Source organism: Bos taurus, chromosome 10, assembly GCF_002263795.3.
Source record: "Bos taurus isolate L1 Dominette 01449 registration number 42190680 breed Hereford chromosome 10, ARS-UCD2.0, whole genome shotgun sequence".
NCBI lineage: Eukaryota > Metazoa > Chordata > Mammalia > Artiodactyla > Bovidae > Bos > Bos taurus.
This window is the reverse complement of record NC_037337.1, coordinates 46,080,610-46,106,371: the sequence shown is the minus strand read 5'-3', so window position 1 is coordinate 46,106,371 and position 25,762 is coordinate 46,080,610. Positions and strand designations below refer to the sequence as shown.

The window sequence follows — 25,762 nt, the reverse complement described above, 5'->3', positions numbered from 1 at the left end:
TACTTGAAAGACAAGTAGCATAATACCCGGAAAGAAGTTTTTTTTGACAAACTTGTACAAATTAAGGATGCCATGAAAGTGTTCATCATTAACACTGATAAAAGACAAAATGAGTGACATTCACATACCTGGTGAACTAGAGTATGAGATAGTCGTGAAATGACAATTTGAGATTGGCTATCAAAAATCAAATGAAGTTTTACAGTAAGGATTGTGGCTGAGATATTCATATTCCTATTAAATCAACAGCTATTTCTTGTTAATATTTTTACTTGTGATTTACTTATCTAGCATTTGCTAGACAAGTAAATCATATAATTTTAGGAACATAAAGGAACATACAATTTACTTTGTTACTTTAATTAAAATCTATTCATTCTGCTTCTTTTGTTGCATGTATACATGGCATATCTTATCTCTATATTAGCAAATAAAATATGGCTTAGATCAGTCATTTTATTGCTTTAAATGTCAATAGTCTTACTTAATAGAAGACTGCAAATACCTTTTTTTCTTGTAAAATTTATGATTAGATGTGTGTATATGCTTAGAAGCTCAGTCATATCTGACTCTTTGCAACCCTTTGAACTGTAGCCCACCAGGCTCCTCTGTCCATGGGATTTTTCAGGCAAGAATATTGGAGTGGGTTGCCATTTCCTCTTTCTAAGCCAGAGACTGAACCTGTGTCTCCTGCATTTCAGGTAGATTCTTTACCTACTGGGCCATTAGACATAAAATTTTGAAATTGTATACAACAAAATAAAAATCATTTAGTAAAAAGATAATGCAACCATTGTGTAAAAAGGGAAAAAGAATATACATCATATCATGTCATATGATATATCATATCATGTCATATGATATATCTTATGTATCATAAGAATGTATATATGTATGATATATCTTTATGTATCATAAGAATGTATATCTTATATATGTGTGCTCTTACATATGATCTTATATAGAGATGTTACATACATAACATTATATACACATGTATAATCTCTAAATAGATTCACAAGTTACTAATAATAGTGAATACTTGCTGGGGAGTAGAGGATTTTTCTCTATATATCCTTCCATACTTTAAAATTTTTGAACCATGAGAATTCAAATTTACCTATTCAGAAAACAAAAAAACAACTTTCAAGTAATGGAAGATTCCAGGAACTCAATCAAGAGGATCAAACTAGACTCTCAGGGATTGGACCTGTATTTTCAGAGGTTCCCAGGAACCTCTTAGGGGAATCCTGGTCTATCACAGAAGATCACCAAGAACTGAGCCTTAGAGCCAAGAATCAGGGGCCTGCGGCCCACACTGCGCCACCTGGTGGCCTTAGTCAGACACGATTCCAAGCATCCTTTGGAAAAAAATCTCTGGGGATGCTCAGCAGATGCGGATGAGGATATGGAGTAACAGCACTCTATGCCCACAGGCTGGGTGAGGGCGACTCCAGTGGGTATATAGTCAGCCTCCAAGACTAGTTGTCTGGGTTCTGGTTTGGAATAAGGCACAGCGTTAAGAGTTCCATGGCCTCTGCGTTCCAGAGGAGCCACCCAGAGGCAGCCTGCAGGAGCACAGAGCACATGGACTTAAAAGTTAGACAGACCTGGGTTCAAACCCTGGCTCCACCACCTACTAGCCTTGCTATCTCTCTTTCTGTTTTGGTTGCACTGTGCGGCATGCAGGATCTTAGTTCCCCAACCAGCTATGGAACCTTCTATCCTACAGTGGAAGTGAGGAGTCTAAACCACTGGACTGCCAGGGAATCCCACTAGCTTTGTTATCTCATATGGATTAACCCCTCAGGTCCTCAGTTTTCTCATCTATCAAATGGGCACTGGTCCAAGTCAGATAGCATCTGCATGCACATCTAGAACAATGCCTGCACTAGCAAGAACTTGATACTAATAAATGTTATCTTCCCTTCAGTTACTTTTTGATAAATTTACTCTCCTGCCCAAAAGAGAGTAGCCTGGCTCCTAGGAGCTTTCTGTGGCCACAGAACTGGGAGGGATCTGCTGGAATGACTGAGAAATCTGTATGCTTCTAGTATTTCTAAACACTCTCCCTCTCTCCTTTGACCTTCTTCTTTCACTGTTGTTCTTCAATCACTAAGTTGTTTCCAACTGTTTTGTGAGCTCATGGACTGTAGCCTCCAGGCCTTTCACTCATGGAATTCTCCAGGCAAGAATACTGGAGTGGGTTGCCATTTCCTTTGACAGGAGATCTTTCTGGCCCAAGGACTGAACCTAAGTCTCCTGCATTGGAGGGTCGATACTTTACCCCTGAGCCACCTCTTCTTTAGCTGCTGCTGCTGCTAAGTTGCTTCAGTTGTGTTCTACTCTGTGCGACCCCATAAACGGCAGCCCACCAGGCTCCCCCGTCCCTGGGATTCTCCAGGCAAGAACACTGGAGTGGGTTGCCATTTTCTTCTCCATCTACTAAGGAGTAAATTCCAGGCTTGGCTGAGGCAGTGAGGGAGCTCAGAAAGTGGCTAATGCTTCCACAGGCAGGGTCAGATCCAGGTCCAGTCACCCCCTGGGGTATGGTGGCCTTGGTGCTCCATTGAGCACTTCTTCTAGACAGGGAGCAAAGCGCAGCCCCTGCCCTCAGGGAATGCATAGGTCTGGAGGAGAGCTAAATACAGCCAAATCACAGAGAATGTGCAGGGCCTTAAGGGAACTCAGAGAGGCACTGATGAAGTTACTAAGTTGACCACTTGCTCTTTAGGGTTATGACACTGTTTCCAGAAGCTTCTGATTAAATGCAACTAAAGAGCCCATTAACCTTTCACCCTCTAATTCAGACATGCATCTCAGCTTCTCTGCTCCGTCTTCTCAAAGATGGCAGAACCCAGCAAAGAGAAGACACCAGGCTGAAAATGTCCTATTTGAGGCTGTGAGCAGCAATGTCCAGAGAACAGGGTAAAGCAGCCTGAATGGGTGACACCTGGGTTCAAAGCTGCCTGGCAGTTGAAAGATACCACCTTGGCTGGAGGGAGAGCCTCACAAGAGAAACAGGGACATACTGAGGTCACCTGTGTCACTGTTCTGCCTTGGCTGTGCTCTGTACCCATGGCAGTAATGGGCCTCCAAGAAGTCAGATGCCAGGAGAATAAAATCCTGATCTTTAGTGTCACATGACTCACAGGTGAGGAAACTGAGGACCAGCAAGCAGAGGAACTTGGCCCATCCCATGGGAATTAATGACCTGGAGCTTGAGCCTTCCTCTCCTCACTCTGGGGTCCAAAGCACTAGGACTTCAGAGCCAGCTAAAACTGGATTGGAACCTAAACTTTCCTGTTAGTCTATGCTTAGCTATGCAGTCTTAGAAAAGTCATTTGCCTCTCTGAGCCTCGGTTTTCCTCATCTGTAAAATGGATCCAATAGCTCTTTTTCAGGATAGTCGTGAAGATTGAAGATAATATATGCAAGTCATCTGGCACATTGCAGGCACATGACAAATGGGACCACTATTATCATTACTTCTCTAACTCAAACTGCCCCCAGCACAGACAGGTAGGAAGAGGCTGGGCTGGCTTTGTGCTTGCTGATGGTCATGTGATGGTGTGGGGTTCTGGTTGAGTGGAAATCAGATTGTACCCTGTGGCCGGGCAGTGAGGTTTCCTAACTAACCCCAGCTTGTGGACTGTACCCGCCACAGTGCTGAGAGGCCTGGGAGGCATGGCCTCTCATTCACTTTAAGGCACCTGCCAACCTCAGATTTAACCAGAGTGGGTGCCACGGGCAGATACACTCCAAAGAGTCTCCACCTTTCTCTTTTGCTCCAGTTTCCTCATTTATGTATTTGTTCTTATTCTTTTACTGTATGACATCAAGAAAAGGCATGACTGTTGTAGCAGCAACCACTTTTTGAGCGCGATATACTGGGCACCTACCCCATTAGCTCTTCTTTTTGTAAGCAGGTGGCTCTTTTGTATATTTTTCAAAATATTTATTTACTTAATAAATAAGTAAATAAGGGTCTTAGTTGTGCACTCAGAACCTTTTAGTTCAGCATGCGAGCTCTTAGTTGTGGCATGTGGGGTCTAGCTCCCTGATCAGGGATCAAACCTGGGCTCCCTGCACTGACAGCCCAGTCTTAGCCACTGGACCACCAGGGAAGTTCCTACCCTATTAGCTTTCACACATTTGTTCACTCAGTTTCATCCTCATAGCAGCGCTTCAAGGAATATAGCGTTATTCCCATTTTATAAAAGGCAAAACTGAGGTTCAATTTCTTGCTGAAAGTCACTCAACCAAGCTGGGATGAGCTGAGACTCAAACCTGGAGGCCTGGCCTGACTCCCAATCCCGTATTTTCACCCCTGAGACTAGCAAACCTGCCCAGGTTTGAAGTTCTTTTCAGGGAAGAGGGGTAGATATGAGAAGGGACTGCAGAATTTGGAGGCTGCATCAGGCCTGGCTCCTGGGCAGGTGTGGGTGCATACTGGGAGTGTGAGACCCATTCGAACTCCAGAGTTTGCCCAAGAGGCTACCCTGAACGTGTGGAGGGCATCCTAGCAGTGGAACTAGGTGAAGAGCACCGTCCAGCAGGAAAGGGTGAGAGCTTGAGGGAGACATTGGGTCCCTCCCAACATCTGTTCGTCTTCTCTTGGCAATGGCCTCAGTTCCCCGCTACCAGTTTTGCAGAATCTATCTCTGCCCCAAGCTCCGAGGCCCTGAGTCTCAGGTCAAAACAAATGCCCTAATCACTCCCAGTCTGCATTACTGGTCCATGGATGAACACGAGGACCAGCAAGACACATGGAGAGGTTCCTTGAGATCTTCAGGAAAAGCTGACCCACTTTTCTGAGCCATGGGTAACCTTTCTATCTGATGTTTCCACCTCAGGTCCCTGTTTTTAAAAACTCAGCTGTAGGGATTTAATGCGATCCCTATCAAATTACCCATAACATTTTTCACAGAACTAGAACAAATCCTAAAATTTATATGGAACCATAAAAAAGACTCAGAGTTGCCTCAGAAAAGCAATTCGGAGGGAAAAGAACAAAGCAGGGGGCATAACTCTCCTGGATTACAAAGCTACAGCCATCAAAACAGCATGGCATTGGCACAAAAGACAGACATATGGATCATTGGAGCAGAACAGAGTCCAGAAATGGACCCACACACCTACTGTCAGTTAAGCTTCGACAAATGAGGCAAGAATATGTAATGGGTAAAAGTCTCATCGGCAAGCTGTACTGGGAAAATTGGACAGCTACACATAGTGAAGTTAAAACACACCCTCACACCACGCACAAAAATAAACTCAAAATGGCTTGAAGACTTAAATGCAAGATGTGACACCATAAAACTCCTAGAAGAGAACATAGGCAAAGCACTCTGACATAAATAATACCAATGTTTTCTTAGGGCAGTCTCCCAAGGCAATAGAAATAAAAGCAAAAATAAACAAATGGGGCTGAATCAAACTTATAAGCTTTCGTCAGCAAAAGAAACCATCAACCTGAAATGAAAAGACAACCTACAGAGTGGGAGAAAATATTTGCAAATGATGCAACTGACAAGGGCTTAATTTCCAAGATATACAAACAGCTCATACAACTCAACAACCAAAAACAAACAACCCAACTGAAAAATGGGCAGAAGACCTAAATACATATTTCTCCAAAGAAGACATACAGATGACCAACAGGCACATGAAAGACGCCTAACATCGCTAATTATTAGAGAAATGCAAATCAAAACTATAATGAGGTACCACCTCACAACAGTCAGAACGGCCATCATTAATAAGTCTACAAATACAAATGCTGGAGAGGGTATGGAGAAAAGGAAGCCCTCTTACACTATTGGTAGAAATATAAGTTGGTACAGTGACCATGAAAAACAGTGAGAGGTTCCTCAAAAAGCTAAAAATAGAGCTGCCATATTATCCACTCCTGGGCATCTATCCAAAAAAAACTAATTCAAAAAGATACATGCACCCCAATGTTCATAGCAGCACTGTTTACAATATCCAAGACATGGGAGCAACCTAGATGCCCATCAACAGATGAATGGATTAAAAAAAGATGTGGAATGTATACACAACGGGATACAACTCAGCCATAAAAAAGAACGAAGTGATGCCATTTTGCAGCAACGTGGATGCAACTAGAGATTATCATACTAAGTGAAATAAGTCCAAAAGAGAAAGACAAATACCATATGATTTCACTCACATATGGAATCTAAAATACGACATCATGAACCTGTCTAGGTAACAGAAACCGAACACGGACATAGAAAATGACGCGGTTGCCAAGGGGGAGGGGGATGGGAGTGGGGGAGGGATAGACTGGGAGCTCGGGACCAGCAAGTGGAACTATTATACAGAGAATGGGCAAACAACAAGGCCCTACTCTAGAGCACAGGAAACTATATTCACCATCTGTGATAAGCCATAATAGAAAAGAATACAAAAAGGAATGTGTATATACATGTACATGGATGTGAATCACTTTACTGTACAGCAGAAATTAATGCATCATAAATCTACTATACTTTGATTAAAAGGAAATCCAACTGTAAGAAAAGAGGGCTGCAATTCCTCACCCCCACCCTCAGAGGCCCCTGGCCAAAGTGGTGAGAACCGAGTTGAGATCAGACTAGTGAAGTAACAGACACCACAGCCACTCCCCCGACTCCTGACCCAGAAGAGTCAGCCAGGCGCCCAGGCCAGGGCGCTGGGTATTTTCAGCCTCCAGCAGCATCAGCAGTGGCCTGGAGGCCTCAGCCATATTGTATTTCCTGTGACCGAGGCACCTGGCCAGCAACATGACCTAGGGGAGCCAGCCTTGTGCCCTTGCCGGACCAGGGCCCTGTCTCCCTTTCTGCTGGCCTCTGGAGCCAGACAGGGCAGAGGCGTGGGAGACAGGCTCCTGGTACATGGGCACCAAATGGTAGCAAGAGGAATTGGCAGCTTCAGCTACCACCAAAGTGCTCAAGAATGGGCTTTGGGCCCCTCAGCAACCCCACTCTCAGCATTCAGTCTGGAAGCATCCTGAGCAGTGCTTCCTTCTGGGCACTGTTTGGTCGGCGGGGGGAAGTGGTGGATAAACCATCCCCGTTTGCCCTAGATGCCCCTGGTTTTAGCACTGAAAGCCCTGAATCCCGTGGTTGTTGATGGTCTCCTACCTTACTCCAGCTGAAACTCCTCTCTGAAGATGCAGAAACTGAAGCCCAGGAAAGGGAAGTCCCTGGCTCAGGTTCATGAAAAGCTAGAGGTCCTGGCACTGGAAACCAAATCTGCCTGCCCCTTCCTGCCTCCTTCCCAGGCCAGGTGGCCTCCTGGGCCCCACTCAAGGTGGTTCGAAAAGCCCTTCAACGCTCTCCCTCCTCCAGACTCCGCCCACCTCACCTGGCTCTCAGGGTTGTTTTCCTAAGCAGTGCATCAGGATCACCTGGAGGCCCTGGGTAAGCAGTCAGTGCGGCCCCACCCTCAGAGTTTCTGATTCAGCAGGTCTGGGCGGGCTTGGTAATCTGCATTTCTAACAAGACGATCGGAGAAGGCAATGGCACCCCACTCCAGTACTTTTGCCTAGAAAATCCCATGGACGGAGGAGCCTGGTAGGCTGCAGTCCATGGGGTCGCGAAGAGTCAGACACGACTGAGCGACTTCACTTTCACTTTTCACTTTCATGCATTGGAGAAGGAAATGGCAACCCACTCCAGTGTTCTTGCCTGGAGAATCCCAGGGACGGGGAAGCTTGGTGGGCTGCCGTCTATGGGGTCGCACAGAGTCGGACACGACTGAAGTGACTTAGTAGCAGCAACAAGACAATGCCGATGCTGCTGGCCAAGGAACACCCTTTGAAAATCACTGATGTAAACCTCGGCTCTGATAAAGTCTCACAAAACCTCTGAGCCTCTCCATGGCCCATTGAATAAAGACCCAGGCCTGGATTCAAACCCCTCTGTGATTCAGCCCTCATCTCCCCCACATCTTCCCGCCATACGAGACTGCTACCCTGCCAGGCTACCCCATATCCTCAGGAGATGCTCTGCTGTCTCCTGCTTCTGTGTCTTCTCTCAAGCTTCTCCTGGCCTGGACTCCACAGCCCCTCCACATGCACCAGCCCCCTTGTCCTTTAAGCCTGTTTTCAGTGTCACCTCCTCTGGATGCCTCCTAGGCTCCCATGAGTCAGGACAAGGAACTCATCCCTCAGATTGCAGCTTAGCCCCTATTTCATTCTGCCCCGTGTAACAGCTGTTCTTGTCACTGGTCTGTGGATACCTTGAGGACACAGACTGCCTTTTTCATCTTTATCTACACATTTGTTAAATGGATGGGACCCCAGAAGATAGAACCAGGACACCACTTGGAACTTCAGATAGGCAGATCTGAACTCACCCTGAGAAAATCTTATAACAACGTGAATAGTTTGACACCAGTTCTTGAGGATCCTGCCTGGAGATCGTGAACTCCTTGGCTTGTGGTCATCTTCAGTGGGGTTGGATGGGCATTTACAGTCACTGAAGTCCCTGATTAGGCAGTACTGACATTCAACCTCCTTCTCAGGCCCCTCTCTCCACAGGAGAAGCAGATCCCCACTAAACTCACTGCCCTGAAGTCCAGACCCACAAAGTCTCACGGGTCCACTGGACCTTGCCAGAAGTGAGAGATGGTAAAGAGACATGATGGTTGTCAGTGGCCTTCACAGTCTAAATACAAGAAGTGACCAGTTGTGAGGGCCCTGCTTCGAGCTGGTCCCTCTCCTGCCTTTGAATACCACCTCCTCAGAAGGACCAGGGCTTCCCTGGTGGCTTGGTGGTAAAGAATCTGCCTGCAGTGCAGGAGACTTGGGTTCGATCCCTGGGTTAGGAAGATCCAGGAGTAGGAGATGGCGATCTGCTCCAGTATACTTGCCTGGAGAATCCCATGGACAGCAGAGCCTGGTGGGCTACAGTCACGGGGGGAGGGACTTAGCACATATGCACATACAGAAGAACCAGCCCTTCCCTGATGCACCCGTACCCCCTTGCCTCACCTCACCCACCTGTGGCTGCAGCCTTATGGACAGGAGGCACCCTATCTCTGGATCAGCTGGATATCTACAGGTTCACCCCCAGTCTGGGCTCCAGGGAAACAGTGCCCAGCTCCACGTCAGGCCTGTGTCAATTCTCAGAAGGTGTGTTTACTTCCCATGCCCTGCCAGGTACACCCTACAAAGGCCTTTTTGCCCTTCTTCATCTTCTCTTGGAAAAGAACCTATGAAATCATTTCCAATCAGGGAGTCAGTGACGGAGGCTTCCCGTCCCTGCCAACCCTGGGGAAATTTTACTGTTTATATCAGACAAGCTTGAAAGACTCCCTTGACTGCATTGTGGCTGGGCATACTATTGTGGTGTTCTTTGTTTATTTGTTGGTTGGGTGGACTGGGGAGGGAAGAGAAGGATTTCCCAGAGTCCAGACTCGTGGCCTGGGGGGACCTTCCAGGGTTAGCACTAGGAGTTTGGTGAGGTCTGGAGTTTGTATTGGTGAGGACCATCTGCCCTGGCTTCCTCCTCCAACAGGAAGTGGTCATCAATCAGTTGCAAAGCTGGCAGGTTGGTTATTGGAAGAGCCTGAGAAAGCCGTGACCTAGGGTACCCAGTTGGGGAGCACCCAAGTCTCAGCTCGCCTCCTGCCAACCTCTAGGTCTTCTCAGCTTTCTCATTTCCGCTCCTTCCTGGGGCTGGCTGAGGTCAGGACCTTCTGAGAGCGTGCAGGGTCAGCCAACCCATCTGAAATTTCCCCTCCGTGTGTGTGAAAGGAGATCCGTCCAACTGTGGACACACAGAGCCCACATCCTTATGACTCAGCAGACGTGGCTGTCCTCAACTCTGTCCCCTGGAATGGCAAATAGACCAGCCTTGGAGGTCTGACAGCATTAGGACAGATGCTGCAAAGCCTGGGGCAGAGGCACTTCACCATGAGTCCTTTCTGACAACACCCCAGACACCCAGATCCATGCACACAGAGACAGATGCACACCCAGACACCCAGTCAGATACACACACACACACACACACACACAGAAACAAAGGGAAAACTCAGATACACCCAGTGATGCACACACATACCTCCAAATATCCCAGAGACAGATGTACACATGCAGGTACCTTGAAACACCCACAACACACACACACACTCATTCTTCCAAAACACTCAGCCAGAGATCGATATGTTGTCTATGCTTGACCTTGAACACCTCCTCCAATCCCAACAGGTGGCCGCTGGCTCTCCAGCAGGGCCCTCTGGGTCTCTGACCTGGAGTCAGGGTTATGATGTCTAGAGGTGGGGAAAAGTGGTAAACTCTTATTTCATCACACGACTAATTCAACACCCAGAGAAGTTTTATTCCTTCATTTGGTGACTTACCAAAGTTCACCCATGGGAAGGCATTGTTGTTGCTGTTGTTCAGTCACTAAGTTGTGTCTGACTCCCTGTGACCCCATGGACTGCAGCATGCCAACTCCTCTGTCCTCCACTATCTCCCAGAGTCTGCTCAAATTCATGTTCATTGAGTCAGTGATGCTATCTAACCATCTCATCCTCTGCTGCCCTCTTCTCCTTCTGCCTTCAATCTTTCCCATCATCAGGGGAAGACATAAGGATGGACACACAGAATGCTAACCACTACTTTCTTTCCCCTCATCTTAGCAGAAGCTTACTCATCCTTACGGCCAGACGAACATCTGACCTGTAGTAGGCCTATTCGGCACCAGTTTGTATTAAACCAGTAGGCTCTGTGGGACAGAAGGTGGGGAGAGGGTGGCTGCTGGGTGCCTGGTTCTCAGGGCTCTGTTTTGGCTTCTTGCCAATGTGAGGTCCTGCAGCTTTCCTTGCCATCTTGCATCAACCAAAGAAAAACAAGCCATTTATTAATTCAGTCCATAAATACTTAGGAACACCCACAGGCACTATACACAGAACAGCAGACAGACCATACTGCTCTCATGGAGCTTACAGCCCACAGGAGGAGGCAGACATCAAAAACTCAAATAATTCTTAAAGAATATACTTGTTATAGGCTGAATTGTGTCTTCCACCTCCCCTACAAACTCGTATGTCCTAACCCCCAGGACCTCAGAATGGGACTGTGTTTGGCTGTAGGGCCTTCAGGTGGCGCTAGTGGTAAAGAACCTGTCTGCCAATGCAAGAGACTTGCCATGCAGGTTGGGAAGATCCCCTGGAGAAGGAAATGGCAACCCACCCCAGTATTCTTGCCTGGAGAATCCCATGGACAGAGGAGCCTGGCAGGCTACAGCCCATGGGGTTGCAAAGAGTCAGAGACAACTGAAGTGGCTGAGCACGCACGCTTGCCTTCAAAGAGGTGATCAAGTTACTGACCCAGGAGGGTGGGCCCTAGCCCAGTACGACTGGTGGCCTTACAAGAAGGGGAAATACCAACACACAGAGCCTAGGGATGCTTGTGCCCAGAGGAACAACCATGTGAAGAGAAAGGGCAGCTGTCTGCGGGCTGAGGACAGAGCCCCCAGAGGAAACCAACCCTGCTGACACCTTGATATTGGACTTCCAGCCTCTCAAGCTGTGAGAAAATAAATTTCTGTTGTTTAAGCTACCTATCTTGTAATGGCCACCCTAGCAAATTAAAACAACATCAAAAACAACAAAACAAGGAAACAAAGTGGGGACCGAATAGTTTGAGTCCAGCGTTTACTTCTTCAAAGAGCCGTTACGCCCTTTGAGGTGAGCTACACAAGACTTGACTGAAAAGGCCTCTCTCTCAGCACGCTGCCTCCAGCAGGGTTCTGTTCCTGCCTCCGGCCCCCCTGGCAGGCACCCTCCAGCGGGGTGGGCAGAAGGTGGCCAGCTGAGAGCCTTGGGCCCACACGCGGGAGCCCTTCCTGCTTCCTCCTCTGTTTAATAAACCACTGCCGAGTGTCTGTGCAGGATCAGGCATCACACAGGGGCGTCGGGGCAGAAGAGATGAGTGGGAGGTGAGCTAGGACCCCAGGACCCACAACCTGGCGTCCAGGGCACCAGTGTTGAGTTCCACTGTTGCCGTGGGTGTTCTGCTTTTATGTTTCTCAGAGCTGCTCCTTACGCCTATGGTCTCAGAGTGCAACTAAGTTATGTAAATAACAAGTCCCTATGTTAACCAAGTTCTTCAAAATTGTCAAACCTCCCTTACAAAATGGGTCTCAATGAGGCACTCATGACAAATAACACTGATATAATTATCACCAGTGCACAGATGAGAAAACTGAGGCCCAGAAATGGTGAAGGACAAGGCAAGATCCAAAAGCTGAAAAGTGTCAGGGAATTAACCCAGGCCTTTCAGTTAAGAGGGGCTTCCCTGGTGGCTCAGAGGGTAAAGAATCTGCCTGTAATGCAGGAGACCTGGGTTCAATCCCTGGGTCAGGAAGATCTCTTGTGGAAGGCAATGGCTACTCAGTCCAGTATTCTTGCCTGAGGAATTCCATGGACAGAGAAGCCTGGCGAGCTACTGTCCATGGGGTTACAAAGAGTTGGACATGACTGAGTGACTAACACTTTTGGTTAAGAGTTAAGACAGGAAATTGAGGGAAGACACAGAACTGGATTGCCTCTTCTCAATTCAAAATGAGAAGGGGAATGGCCCAGATGGCTTTTCAAACCCTGTCCAGCCTCTGGGATTAAGCTCAGAGAGACAGGAAGGCACCAGAGCGTGAGTTGGCCAACAATGTAGCTGGGCTCAGAAGATGTCCTCAGACCACAATCTTTAGGCATATTCCAAGGGAAGGGATTGGCTGGGGAGGTGACCTGGGACGCAGGAGGGATATTCTGCTTCTTCTCTTTAAAATGGAAATATAATAATTCAGTCAAAGCATTCACACGGGGTGGCACAATGACCTTGGATCAAAGTAAAAGGACACAGAGCAATGCCCGGCATCAAGTCTTGAGGGCAAAGGCACATTCAGGGATCATTGCCATGCAGCCTCCATGTCCTGCCCACTATGGCATCTCATGACAGCTGTTCAGTTATTAAGTCGTGTCCAACTCTTTGTGAACCCATGGACTGTGGCATGCCATGCATCCCCGTTCCTCACTATCTCCAGGGTTTGCCCAAGTTCATGTCCATTGAGTTGGTGATGCCATCCAACCATTTCATCCTCTGTTGCCCTCTTTTCCTCTTTTCCTTTTTCAGTCTATCCCAGCATCAGAGTCTTTTCCATGAGTTGGCTGTTAGCATCAGGTGGCCAAAATATTGGAGGTTCAGCTTCATGACCATTTGGGCTGATTTTTTTCACCTCACTTTCTCCCTTTATTATTATTAAAGTACCAACCATTTTATTTAATTTTTAAGAATTTTTTGGCCATACTGTGAGGCATGTGGGATCTTGGTTCCCTGACCAGGGATCAAACCCACATCCCTTGCATTGGAGGGACAGGGTCTTTACCACTGGACCACCAGGAAAATCCCTCTCCCTTTATTATTTTAATATAACATTTGATGGAAAAAATGTAGATAATTCCTGTGTAATTGATAAGACAAAGTAATAAAATGAAGTCCTGTGAGCCCATCATGAATTTCTCCAGAACTTCTCCGCCGACAGCTTAGCACCACAGCTTCCCATCTCGGCTGTCAGAGGTAGGCTTCATCTTGAATTCTGTGTGTAATTATTGCCTTGCCTTTAAAATACTGTTCTATCACATTGGCATGCACTCCCAAACAAAGTATAGTACAGATTTTGAGCTTTATAAAAACAGTATCATGCTGTCTCTGGTTCTCTGGGATGTTTTGTTCACGCAACACTGCCTCCCCAGGAAAAGTAGAGAAGGATGTAGAATTGGAGGTAGGCGAAACTGGGCTGGAATCCAGATTCCAAGTGCTGCAGCTGTTCCACTGCATGTAAATTTCTTAACTCCATTGAGTCTCAGCTTCCTCATCTATAGAAATGGAGCTCTCCTTTATCTTACGAGGTTACAAAGATTAAATAAAATGTTAAAATGCTGTATATAAGTGCTCCTACTGCACAACAGGTTTTTTTTTTAATTATTGTGAGCTTTTTTTCTTTTTTTTTGTTTCTAGCACAGTGGTAGAGGATCACTGATCTGTAGATCAGTGTGGGAGGAAAAGCTTAAAAAATTATTTCTCCCCAGATAATATAACCAACTATTTTTTTTTTTTAGATTAAGAACTGGGAACACAAACTTTATTCAAAAAGTAAAGACATTACTAAAACATATACTTCAGCTATATATTTATGACTTGCTAATGGATGGAGGGGAAGAGAAAGAGGAAACTAGTAGGAAAAAGGTTGAAAACAGAAACTATTGATGAGAGGTCACCAACTGTGTTTCTGATTTTTGAAATGTGAATTAACCATTGTTTATAGTTCTTCAACTGTTCCAATACCAAAGCCTATTAAGGTCTCCTTAAAATGGGACCCTCTTAGCAGACCACCAAGGGACAATTTTTCTTTGGGGTGCAGCAACAGTGAACCAAACAATGTCGGGATGACGTCAACTGGAGCACGAGATGAAAAGTTCTATAAGCCCGTGCCAGATGAAATTCCCTACACTATCCCAGTCCTCAGTTTAGGTCTTTTTGTATGTACCTACCTACTTTCCTTCCACAGAGATTCTGTGGCTCATTTCTTCTGATATGGCCTTCATCTCCTTCCAAAATAAGGTTATCAGCAAATGAAAAGGCTAGTGGAAAAGGCAAATGAAATCTAAGATCCGGAGTCAGGAAAACCAGTGAGATTGACATTAAAATGCAGAGCACTGAAATATTTATAGGTGCATTTGTGAAATATTAATGCAGCATCTGGCAAACACAGGGACAGGGAACCTTCAGACTCTTTGAAGACTGCCTTTTAACTGAGCACAGCTCTCAGAAATGTCACTAGAAATGTTCCATCTGCCTCAGGGCACGCTGTGGTCTCTTGAAGTATCAATTGGTCAGTGAAGCCTTCTTCAGAATGCACCCAGCACACTCAATTCCCTGGGCCAGCTGCTCCACCCCTCCTCACACGTGGAGGGCAGCAGCCATCTGCTGGCCCAGAGGCCACAGGGACCAGACCCCCGGATGGGATTGGCACAGGTGTTTGGCTTCGGACTCCTGGGTATCAAAATCATCCTCAAAGGATGTGCATATTCTCAAAGGTCCCCCTCTGCCCACTGCCTGCTCCTGTGCTTCCTGAGGGATTCAGGAAACCCAGTGAGTGCTACTGAACCCCAGAGAGCTGGTGTGGGTGGAGCAGGTTGGGGAGGACTCAGGCAACAGGGATGGGAAAGAGGTGGGAGGAGCAGCCTATGGGCAGGATGGAGCCCTGGATTCCCAGGACTTACAGAATGTCGACCCCTGTAGGGGAGATGTCACCTCCGTGTTATTAATTGTTCTAGCTCCCCATCTAGAACAGTCCCAGGCATACAGAGCAAGTCCAAAACCAGTTCACTGACTGACTTGCAGCCCATGGGAGGTTAGCTACCAAGCTGTCCCTACTCAGGGGTAATGCCCTTTGAAAAGAAGCAAGTGTGACCATTTTGTCTATTTCAAAGAAATGAACGACAAGACAGCAACAGTAAAGAACAGACGAGAGCGTGTTTAAGATGACGCAAAGCAAAGGGTCCGTCCATTTCCTGCAAAGTCTCCCGCAGTTCATCACGTTGTAGAAATGAGCACTGTACTAGGAATCAGGAAGTCTGGGCTTTCATCAGGCACTTTCACAAATTTGCTGTGTGAAGCTGAACAAGTCACTTCCTCTCAGCTTCAGTGTCCTCTTCAGTTCAATGCAGTAGTTGGGCCAGACAAGTTCCAAAAGGCTTGCCCTTTGGTCATGATTGGAAACTCAAGACTGGATTTGTAAAAGCCACTCACTCCTCTTCTTCCTAGCAGGCGGGCAGTCCCCTCCCCACTACCACATTATTACTTCTTGGGAGCTCCCGGGAGCCCTTGTTCTAGAGCACTCCCTGATGATTTGTGCGTCCAGCCACAGCCAGGACCAAGGGGCCCTGAACACAGTCAGTGGTTCTTGGCCTTGGCTGTCCTCCAGAGGCTAGAGGGAGGCACAGAGCTGGATCCTCCTGAGAACTGGGGTGTCTAGGAACTACAGGGCAACAGCAGAGCTTTCTTCAACAAGCTTGCAGGTCACTCCATTTCTGGCTGGAAGCTTTTCTGAAATCGGACTGACTTTCTGATCCTATGGGGCCATTTTGCCCCGGATCCATTCACTGGATGAGGGCTGCTCTGTCCATGCTCTCATACAACGTTCTTGAAATCTGCTGCTGACAGTGGGAAAGGATGGCCTCCCCTTTCCCTAGGCCTTCCCTTTCTTTTCTTTCCCTCTCTGCTTCCTGGCACACTTCCCCTCACTCACCTTCCGGAACCTCTCTCCTTTTCTTTCCACCTCTTCCCATGTACTTTCTCAGTCTTGGTGCCTCACCTTGACCTCTTTTACTTCCGGTTTGGGTTTCTGGTCAGCACCACCATTCTTTTGGCCTAGAAAGCGGGGCCCAAACTCCTGTGTGGCTAAGGTTCTCAGCCATATTTACTCAAGGGTCCAGGTAATCCATCTGTTTCTCCTTTCCTTTCTCCCTGTAGGTCCTTCTTTGACCTTCTCTAATCATATCCTCAGAAGGCCCCTGCCCCTATCTCAGCCATCACTGGGCAGGTGTATTAGTTCTCTAGAGCTGCCTTCACAAAGCAGCACAGTCTGGGTGGCTTAAACAACAGAAATTGACTTCATCACAGTTCCAGAGGCCAGAAGTCTGACATTGAGGTCTTGGCAGGGTTAGTTTTCCTGAGGCCTCTCCCCTCAGCTTGCAGATGGACGCCTTCCCGCTGTCTCTTCATACATTCTTCCTTTGATCTCTCTTCTTATAAGGACGCCAGTCGTATTGGATCTGGGGCCACCTCAAGACCTCATTTTCCTTAGCTACCTCTTTGAATATCTATCTCCAAATATTCTGTGGTACCAGCAGAGGTGATGGTCCCCATGGCAGAGGGAACACAGGCATTCTATGCTGGCATCCAGGCTGGTTTTCTTGGGCTGCACACCTTTGGGGAAAGATGTAGAAGGCAGGCACCCTGCAGTCCAGGACAGGCGGTTCAGTATGACCTTCTGAGGTGCTATCCACTCAGCACCCCAACCCTGGGTACTCCCCAGAGTCATAGGCACCTGAGCTAAAGAAAATCAGATGCAGATAGCTCAAAAAGAAGCTGAGCATCAGGTAAACAAGAAGTTTAATAAAAGTGAAAAAAATTATGACACAGTGGGCTGGCGATGGGCTGCTTTAGGAGGTTTGATAAGTTGGCCGGCGTGACACGCTGACTCCATGTGGGTTCTGGGAGGTCACAGGACTGGTCCCTCATACCCCAACATTCACTCTGTATCTTCTGCCCACGGGTGAGGTATCTGTCTTCCTGGTATAATTTTTGACCAGGCTGGTTCTGAACTCCCTCATCCTGTAAGGAAAGCTGCCCAAATCTGACCTTTACCCATGATGATGGTGATGATGGTCGTCTACATCATTTTCTTAGGGCCATATCCCATCCCAGGTTCTGAGGTGGGCAGACAGGTTAAAGCCCATTTTATGGAGAATTAAGGGCTTTGGGAATGTTGGAATCTCCTCCATAGGAGATAGCCATAGCTCCCAGGATCTCCTGGATCCCCTGCAAATCCTTCTGAATCCTGCATGCCCATCTCTCTTGCAAAGTGCTCAGGGTTGCAGAATGCTCAGGCGCTGGTGACAAGCAGGGTCCAAGAGTCTGCAGAGAAAGGAGACTTGCTGGGCCTGGGTTTCCCTGATGGCCACCTAGAGCCTGGTCAGTTAGGAGGTACTGCTCCTCCTCCGGGGATGGAGGACTTTCCTCTTGGCGATGTCCTCCTCTGTGTCACTCTCACAATTCCTCTGGGAAAAAAAGAAAAAGAGAGAGAGACTCAGAGCAAGAAGGTCAGAAGATGCCAAAAATGAAGTCATGCTGGGCAACCTGGGCTGAGGCACCTGAGTCAGGAGCCTGTAAACCAGGGAGGTGGACATAGAGGGGAATCCTGTTGCTCTGTCCAGAGACCAGGGGTGGATGAGATAGGGATGGGGAGGGCCCCGAGGCAGGGCCAGACCAACTGCCTGGAGGCCTCCTTCCCAGGAGGAGGGAAAGCAGGCAGAGCCTCTAGCGGAAGTCAGGCACCAGAAGAGGCCAAATGATAATCATGAAAATTATATCTGGTGTCCTTTGTGGCTGCCACATAATTAAGACCACTTGGCTAGTTGGTTAGTGGGCTGGTGGGTCTCCTGACCTCAGCCTAGAGAGAATGAAGGAGGGCTACCAGGACCTCCCCAAGTTCTGACGGCCACCTCACCCCCTCTGCTTTGACTGGCTTAGGCTATACCTTTAGCCAGTCCTGCCGCGTAGTCTTTCCAGGCCAATGGCTTCTGTGCCCCGTTTTTATGAACTGGAAAAAGAGTAAAGCAGATTCTATCAGCTCCTACATAGCTAAGCCAGAGCAGAGGCAGCCACCCTGGAAGTCACGATGCCTCTTTCATTCATTCCACATGCATTTACTTAAATAATTACAACTATTGAAAGAAGTATTAATTGAGAAAGACTTATGCAAATCATAGAAAAATCTGTTGTCAGATGTACAGTTTTATTTATTTTTATTTTTTTAAAGCTTTTTTTCTGTATTTTTCCCCCTATTTTTTGGCCACAACTTGTGGCCTGTGTGAACTTAATTCCCCGACTGGGGGTCGAACCCATACCCCCTGCAGTGGAAGTATGGAGTCTTAACCACTGGACTACCAGAGAAGTCCTCAGATTTTAAATTTTAATGCTTCCTAAACAAAAGGATGTGTCTATCTTTCTTTTTCTCTCTTTTTTTTGTTTTTGTTTTTGTTTTTTGTTTGGGAAAGCTGTATAATAGATGTCTGGGACCCATTTCTTTTCTACTTAGAGGATGAGCCATTGGGTTGATATCAGGTGCTTTGTGTTTGAGTAAAAAGAGAACTATTTTAAATGTTCACACATAGACAAAAATTAGGCAAGAATTTTACATTCTTTTCAATTACTCTCTGTTCCTCTTTCCCAATGGCCAGCATTGTATCAGGCCAACTCAGCCTGAGAGGTGTGCCCACTGTCAGCCGTGTGCCTACTCAGGGGCCCCTCTCCTTCCCTTGGCCTGAACCAGCTCGAAATTCAAAGTCGAGATCAACTTTAGCCAAATACATCCTGGACCTAGCCTGGCTATAACAATAAAAATAATTCAGCAAACTCTGCTGAATCGCAACTTTTTAGCATGAGTCAGAGCCAAATAATAACAAAGTAAGCTGGGTGACAATCTGCTTGTGATTAACAGGGATTCTCAGAAGGAGCAAGTCCAGTCCCCTCCCCACTTCTTTTTTAAGGTTAAGAACGCTATGTATTTAGAAACTAAATGTCCACTTTTAAATGATGGTTGTATCGAACAAGGAAAATTAGAAAATATTTGTAACAGAATAAAATGAAAAGAGAATTTATCACAATTTGTTGCAAACAGCTGAAGCTGTTCCAGTCCGCTTTTATAGCAGATGAGAAAGGTGGCCAGAGAAGGAACACAGCTTGGCCAAAGCCCACAGTTTATGGGCCTCTAACCCATAAGTCCTCCAGTTCCCCAAGCTCAAGAAGAGCTCGGGCTGGTGGGGGGGCACACAGGGGCAGTCCCAAGACCTGGGATGTAGCCTAAGTGCTGTGTGCCCCGAGGCTGCCCAGGGCTGACAGGCAGGCTGCTGCCTTACGGCCTCTTCCTGAGTAGGGAGTTACCTCTCCCAACCTGTGCCATTCGAGAGGCCGTCACCACACTTGGCAAGCTGTGAGGAGGGTCTATCAGGGACCCTTGACCAGCCACAATACTAACACTGCACTTGGTAGCACCAGCACTGCATTTGAGAGTCTACAAGAGGATTTTAAACAATAATAGCTGCTAATAAGTATTGAGCACTTAAAATGCCAGACTCTAAGAATATGTCATCATTTAATTCTCATGACTGCCCTGTGAGGTAAGAACTATTGCTAACCCCTTTTTACAAGTGATTTCATTTAGCACAGAGAGGTTAAGTCATGTCCTGAAGGTCACACAGCTAGTAAGTGGCAGATTTGAATCCTGGCAGTCTGGCTCCAGAAGCCATGCTCCTGACATTATGAGTCTTCCATTTTAAATATACATAAAGTTGCAACAAGCTAATTATATATATCATCTAAATATTATTATATTATTATTGTTATTGATAATCTAAAGCAAAGCAGAAGTGGGAAAATTGGCAAATGAATGTAAAACTCTCATTCAGATATCAGCAGATATCTGGATTATCAGGAACTGACTTTGGATTGCCTGCCTGTGGTAGTCTCATTGACCAGAGTTCCCGGAGCCCCTAACAGGCTACAGGTCCTCCAGGGAAGCTGGGGCTGTGGAATGGCAGCAGCAGTCCCTCCAAAAGCCCATTAGGAAAGGATTCAAGAGCCTCTAGAGGCTCATGCACCACCCCCCTTGGAGCACCCATCTTCCAGCACCACCCCAGTGGTCGCCCATGAACACAGCCTCTGCTGATCACACAGTGCAGAGCCTGCTGGAAGCAGTTGAGCCCCACCTGCTCCCCACAGCTCCTCCCAGGTCAAGGCTACATGCTCCGAGAGCACTGTGTTTACCCACCAGGTCCTCGTTCCGCCTCGGGTGCATCTTCTTCATCAGGGATCGGGTGAGGTGGTTACACAAGGAGACAATGCTGAAGGAGAGCTGAGGGAGGGAGCAGAGGGGAACCGCCAGGTCAGAATGTGCGCAGAGACGCTGGAGGGGTCTGGAAGGAACCAGGAACCCACCTCAGCCCCCCCGCCCCCCTCCAAACCCTGACCCACCTTCCACCGCCTGCGGACATACTGCTTCTTGAAGTTCTCCAGGTTGACCACAGACTCCCTGCGCATCAGGGCTTGCTGGCTGTCCACTGGCTGGGAGACAAAGCAGAGAGCATGGTGGCTGACACTGGGCTTCAGAGAGCAGCTAAACCCCTGACCACATGCCACCCTCAGCCTGACCCTGGGACCTGCCTGCTGGACAGGACACACAGAAGGACCTCACACTGAGGGCAAGGGCTCCAGATGAATCTCAGCTGTTCCGGAGATGCCCAGGGCACCCCTGAGCTATTATTACCACAGCACACTGGCTGGACTGGAGGCTTGACCCCCATAAAGGGAAAGAGCAGGAGGCAGGGGGTCCCTCTGGGGAAGGGTCATCCTACGGCAGTCCAGGATACCCACTGTAAACTGGTCAGTTCTGGGCTTAGCAAAATGGATGCCTTGCTAGCAGATGGGGCATTAATACTCCATTTAAAAATAAACGGAAGGAAACAAGGGCTTTGATGGGGATCGAGAGGAGATGGGACGTGTTCCTTTCACTGCCTGGCAGTCAAGGCTCAGCTTAAGCTCTGACTTCTCCAAGAAACCTGGCATGGCTTCTCTGAGTCTCCATTTTCTCATCTGTAATATGGGGATAATGAATAACATTGTGTCACAGGGTTATTTAGGATTAAATGACTGTGGGATGTGAAGTGCTTAGCTTAGAGTTGCTCAATAAATAGTAATAAATTACTGATAGCCTTCCTGTCTTCTCCATTCCATCTTTATAAAAATTATTTTATTTTAAAAATAGCTTTATTTTGATAAAGAAAGAAAGAAAGTGAAGTCGCTCAGTTGTGTCCGACTCTTTGTGTCCCCATGGACTGTAGACTGCCAGGCTCCTCTGTCCATGGGCTTTTTTAGGCAAGAGTATTAGAGTCAACTGATATTAAAAAGTGGGCATATTTAATGGACTCCAGTGTAAGGAGCTCATTCCCTCGTGAATTCCTGCCTCTTCATAAACAAGATTTTCCAAATTCAAGAATTCAAGAGATGAGTTTCAGGGGTTCTGTGAACCTCCTGAAACGACCTGCAGATTTTAGTGCATAAACTTGTACATGGATGTTCACAGCAGCATCATTTATAACAGACAAAAAGTGGAAGCAACCTAAACATGCATCAACTGATGCGTGGACAAAAAAAAATGCGGCCTGCCCAGGTTGTTGCTTTAGTCACTGAGCTGTGTCTGACTCTTTAGTGATCCCATGGACCGTAGCCCACCAGGCTCCTCTGTCTATGGGATTTTCCAGGCAAGAATACTGGAGTGGGTAGCCACTCCCTTCTCCAGGGGATCCTCCCAACCCAGGGATCAAACCTGTGTCTCCTGCATTGGCAGGCAGGTTCTCTACCATTGAGCCACCAGGGAAGCCCACTCTATCCATACAATGGAAGAACTAAACGGAAAATCCATTCATGAAAAGAATGAAGTACTAATACATACTACAACATGAATAAACCTTGAAAACAATATAGTAAGTGAAAGATGCCAAACACAGGATGCCACATATTGTATAATTCTAATCACATAAACAAGCCTGGTGTGCTGCAATCCATGGGGTCACAAAGAGTCAGACACAACTGAGCGACCGAACTGAACTGAGTCACATAAAATGCCCCAGATATCCAGAATAGGCAAATCCGCAGAGGAAGAAAGTAGATTAGTGGTTGCTTGGGCTGGAGAGAGGGGAAAATGGAGAATGACTGTGAAAGGTTATAAAGTTTCTTTCTAGGGTGATGAAAATGTCCTGGAATTAGATAGTGATGATGGTTGTACAACCTCGTGAATGCACGAACAAGCACTGAATTGTATATTTTCAAGTAGTGAGTTTTATAGTATGTGAATTATATCTCAATTTTTAAAAACTTAGTGTATAGATACAGACATATTTTTCCTCTGAGAAGAGTCAGGAGCTTTGAATGATTCTTAAAGGACTCTGTGACCTCAAGAAAATGAACCACCCATGTTCGTCCATAAGGTCCCATCCAGCTCTATTTTTTCTCTCTGCTCTGACAGCCTCCTGAAAGCAGTGCCTCCTTTTGCACCTCAGTGACCTCAGTGAGTGAGGCCGCTCATGATTCCTGATGCTGGTCTCATCTCCTAACCACACTGTGAGCACACCTCCACGCCTGCTTATCTGTCATCATGCCGCCAGATGTCTGTGGAAGCCCGTGCATATGGCTGAGGCACACTGCTCTGGACCTGATATCTTCTGGCAGGAGGCTCTTTCCACGTTCACCCAACGTCCCTCCTCCAGGAAGGCCTCTGTGTATTTCAAAGCCCAATTCAATTATGACCTCTTCCAAGATAACCTCCAAGAAACAATGTCTCTCCCAACCTGACCCAAACATGTGTGTGCTCCTTTATCATACACAGCTCCTCTCTTGGTCGGCTCTGCAGTACAGTCATCTCCCACTAGTGGCCAATAACAGGAATGATTTTCTTCATGTTTCTGTCAGCGTTTCCTCACAACCTACTCCTGATCCAGAGCTTAAGGTGGTGGGTGCGGAAGCACTGTGTGGGTGAACTGTTTCCCTGAGCTGCAGCAGAATAAACCAGAACAAAGCCCCAGGATCTGGGACCTACTCATTCCCGCCCATAAGAGGCCCAGGCACCTGGGTCCACCCAGCTGTGAGACCACGGAAGGGTGTCACGATACCCTGACTCCCCACAGCTCTGCCTGGGGGGCCAGTGAGGTGAGACACGGAGTCCTGGGGAGGTCAGGGAGCATGGGGGAGAGTCCATGCCACCTTGACACAGAGGGGAGATGAGAGAGCCAGAGGCTATTCACCCTTCCAAACTGGGACACAGTGGTTTGGTCCAAAGAGTACAGGAAGGAAGAGAGGAGGGATAGGAGGGAGGCAGAGAGGAGAGAGAAAAGGATAGGGGCGCTGAGGGCACCGTCAGCTCATGTCGTGCTCTCTCAACTCTTTCCTTAACTGCCTCTCCCCCTTCGCAAGCCCTGCTCTGGGTTAAGGTCCTCCCTGCAAGAGAGCCATGAAAGAGGGCAGAGGACAACTGGTCTGTTCTGATCCTGCCTTTCCGTGGCATCAAAGCCTTCCAGCAGCTTCCAGGCACTCTCAAAAGAACCCAAGAAGCTCACCAAGAACCTCAAGGCCTGTACCATCTGGGTCTTTCTCTCATCTGATCTTCTCCCCATCTCCTGCCTATCCCTGTGGCTTTCACTGCACGGGTCTGCTTGCTAGTCCAGGAACCCAAGGTCTCAGGACCTTACTGTATAATCTCATTCAGGTGCGTGCTCCAGTGTCACCTCCTCAGGGTCGCCCTATATAAAATAGCACATTGGTTGCCCTGTGCAAGTCACTGTGCCTCTGCCCTAGTTCTTCACGGGACCTGTCACTACCTGACCTTTTATTCTGTACTTATTCAGTTGTTAATCCCCCTGCTCTGTACCTCCCAGCAACTAGTATCTCCTTCCCAAGGTCACTGGCTTCCTGCCACCCCACAGAACATTTCTACCTCTCACTTCACAAATGTCTGCTATTCACCTTCCAGGCTAATCCTGGCAGGGGACACTCCTGCACTTGGAGAGTTTGATTAGTGGACTCTGGGACCAAAGGGACCTCTTCATGTCCACTTATTGATTGGCTCCCTTGCCAGGAGAGAGTTAGCTAAACCCCACGGTTGGAAGGTTGACATGCAGGCCAGGAGAATCCCGTTAGTGAGAATCCCACCTTCCAACTGGTCTGGCAGTACGAGCCACCAAGCAGAGATGCCCAACTGCAGTATCACGTGGGACCATTCCCACAGGCTGCTCCTGGGAGGTGACGTAGTCACTTCAAGGACCCTGTCTGTGTTCTACACAAAACAGCATGAATTCCGAGGAAGAGTATATAAACCTGTCAGGCTGGCCTTTCCCAATCAATGGGCCTTGTCAGTTTCTAAGAGGCTCACCAAACGCTGACACTGTTTCTAGGTCTTGAAGTCAGAGAGATGTAAATTCTGCAGTGACGTAAGTTCCAGAAGGAATGTGACACCAACACTTTGGATTAAACTGAGGGTGTGAGGGGAGATGGAGTTTGTTCCACCTGCTCCTGGCCCTCCTTTCTGCAAACAAAGCCTTCAGCCTTGTGGTCCTGCAGTGACACCAATGTGGGCAGTTTTGACCAGGCTCCTAGGAGTATGTTAAGTGTCACAGAAAAATTCTGAGAAGGGAGAAAAGAAGACAGAACTTTGTGGCTAAAGTCAGGTTTTGTTTATGCGGACACAAACGTCTCTGAAAAAGTCCTTCAGGGAGCTGTTTTACAGAGTGAAGTAAGTCAGAAAGAGAAAAACAAATATTTGATGTTAATGCATAAATGGTACTGATAAACCTATTTGCAGGGCAGTAACAGAGACGCAAATGTAGAAAACGGTCTTGTGGACATGGATGGTGGGGGCAAGAACAGGGTGAAATAAACTGAGATAATATAATTTGAAATATACACATTACCTGGAGTAGGAAATGGCAATCCACTCTGGTATGCCTGGCGGGACCCCTTTGTGTCCATGGGGTCACAAAGAGTCAGACACGACTAAGCACATACGACCAACTTCCTCCAACCGTAATTATTACCATGTGTAATACAGACAGTGAATGGGAAGCTGCTGTATAACACAGGGAGCTCAACCTGGTGCTCTATGATGACCTAGAGGAGTGGGAATAGGGGTAGGGTGGGAGGGAGGCTCTAGAGGGAGGGGATATATGTATACTTATGGCTGATTCACATTGCTGTACAGCGAAGTCAACACAACATTGTAAAGCAATTATCCTCCAGTTTAAAAAAGTGTCTGTTGTGGAGAGCTAGGCCAGCACCAACATCCACAGAGCATGGAGACGACGCAGCAGCCATCCGTCCAGGCATAAAGACCAGAATCCTGGTTTTCCAGCCTCC

At 47.4% G+C, this 25,762-nt stretch overlaps 1 protein-coding gene across 1 annotated transcript; it reads right to left on the bottom strand.

Annotated features, from left to right (window-relative positions):
• Positions 1–15,531: 15,531 nt before the first annotated feature.
• Positions 15,532–25,676, bottom strand: LOC132346367 (death-associated protein kinase 2). Its single transcript, XM_059890835.1, has 5 exons — positions 25,321–25,676; positions 20,834–20,923; positions 20,631–20,714; positions 18,339–18,401; positions 15,532–17,859 (listed from the first exon to the last, which is right to left on the bottom strand). The coding sequence occupies exons 2-5, from the start codon at positions 20,897–20,899 to the stop codon at positions 17,779–17,781; spliced, it is 294 nt and encodes a 97-aa protein (XP_059746818.1). The 5' UTR covers positions 20,900–20,923; positions 25,321–25,676; the 3' UTR covers positions 15,532–17,778.
• Between the last annotated feature and the right edge of the window lie 86 nt (positions 25,677–25,762).

What these genes read in the sequence shown, in the direction of transcription:
- LOC132346367 (XM_059890835.1), bottom strand. Translation starts at nt 20,899, where the DNA reads ATGCGCAGGGAGTCTGTGGTCAACCTGGAGAACTTCAAGAAGCAGTAT. An exon ending in ATGTCCGCAGGCGGTGGAAG is followed by an intron (nt 20,715 to 20,833) that starts GTGGGTCAGGGT and finishes TCCCTCCCTCAG; the next exon opens with CTCTCCTTCAGCATTGTCTC. An exon ending in CGAGGCGGAACGAGGACCTG is followed by an intron (nt 18,402 to 20,630) that starts GTGGGTAAACAC and finishes CTCTTTTTCCAG; the next exon opens with TTCATAAAAACGGGGCACAG.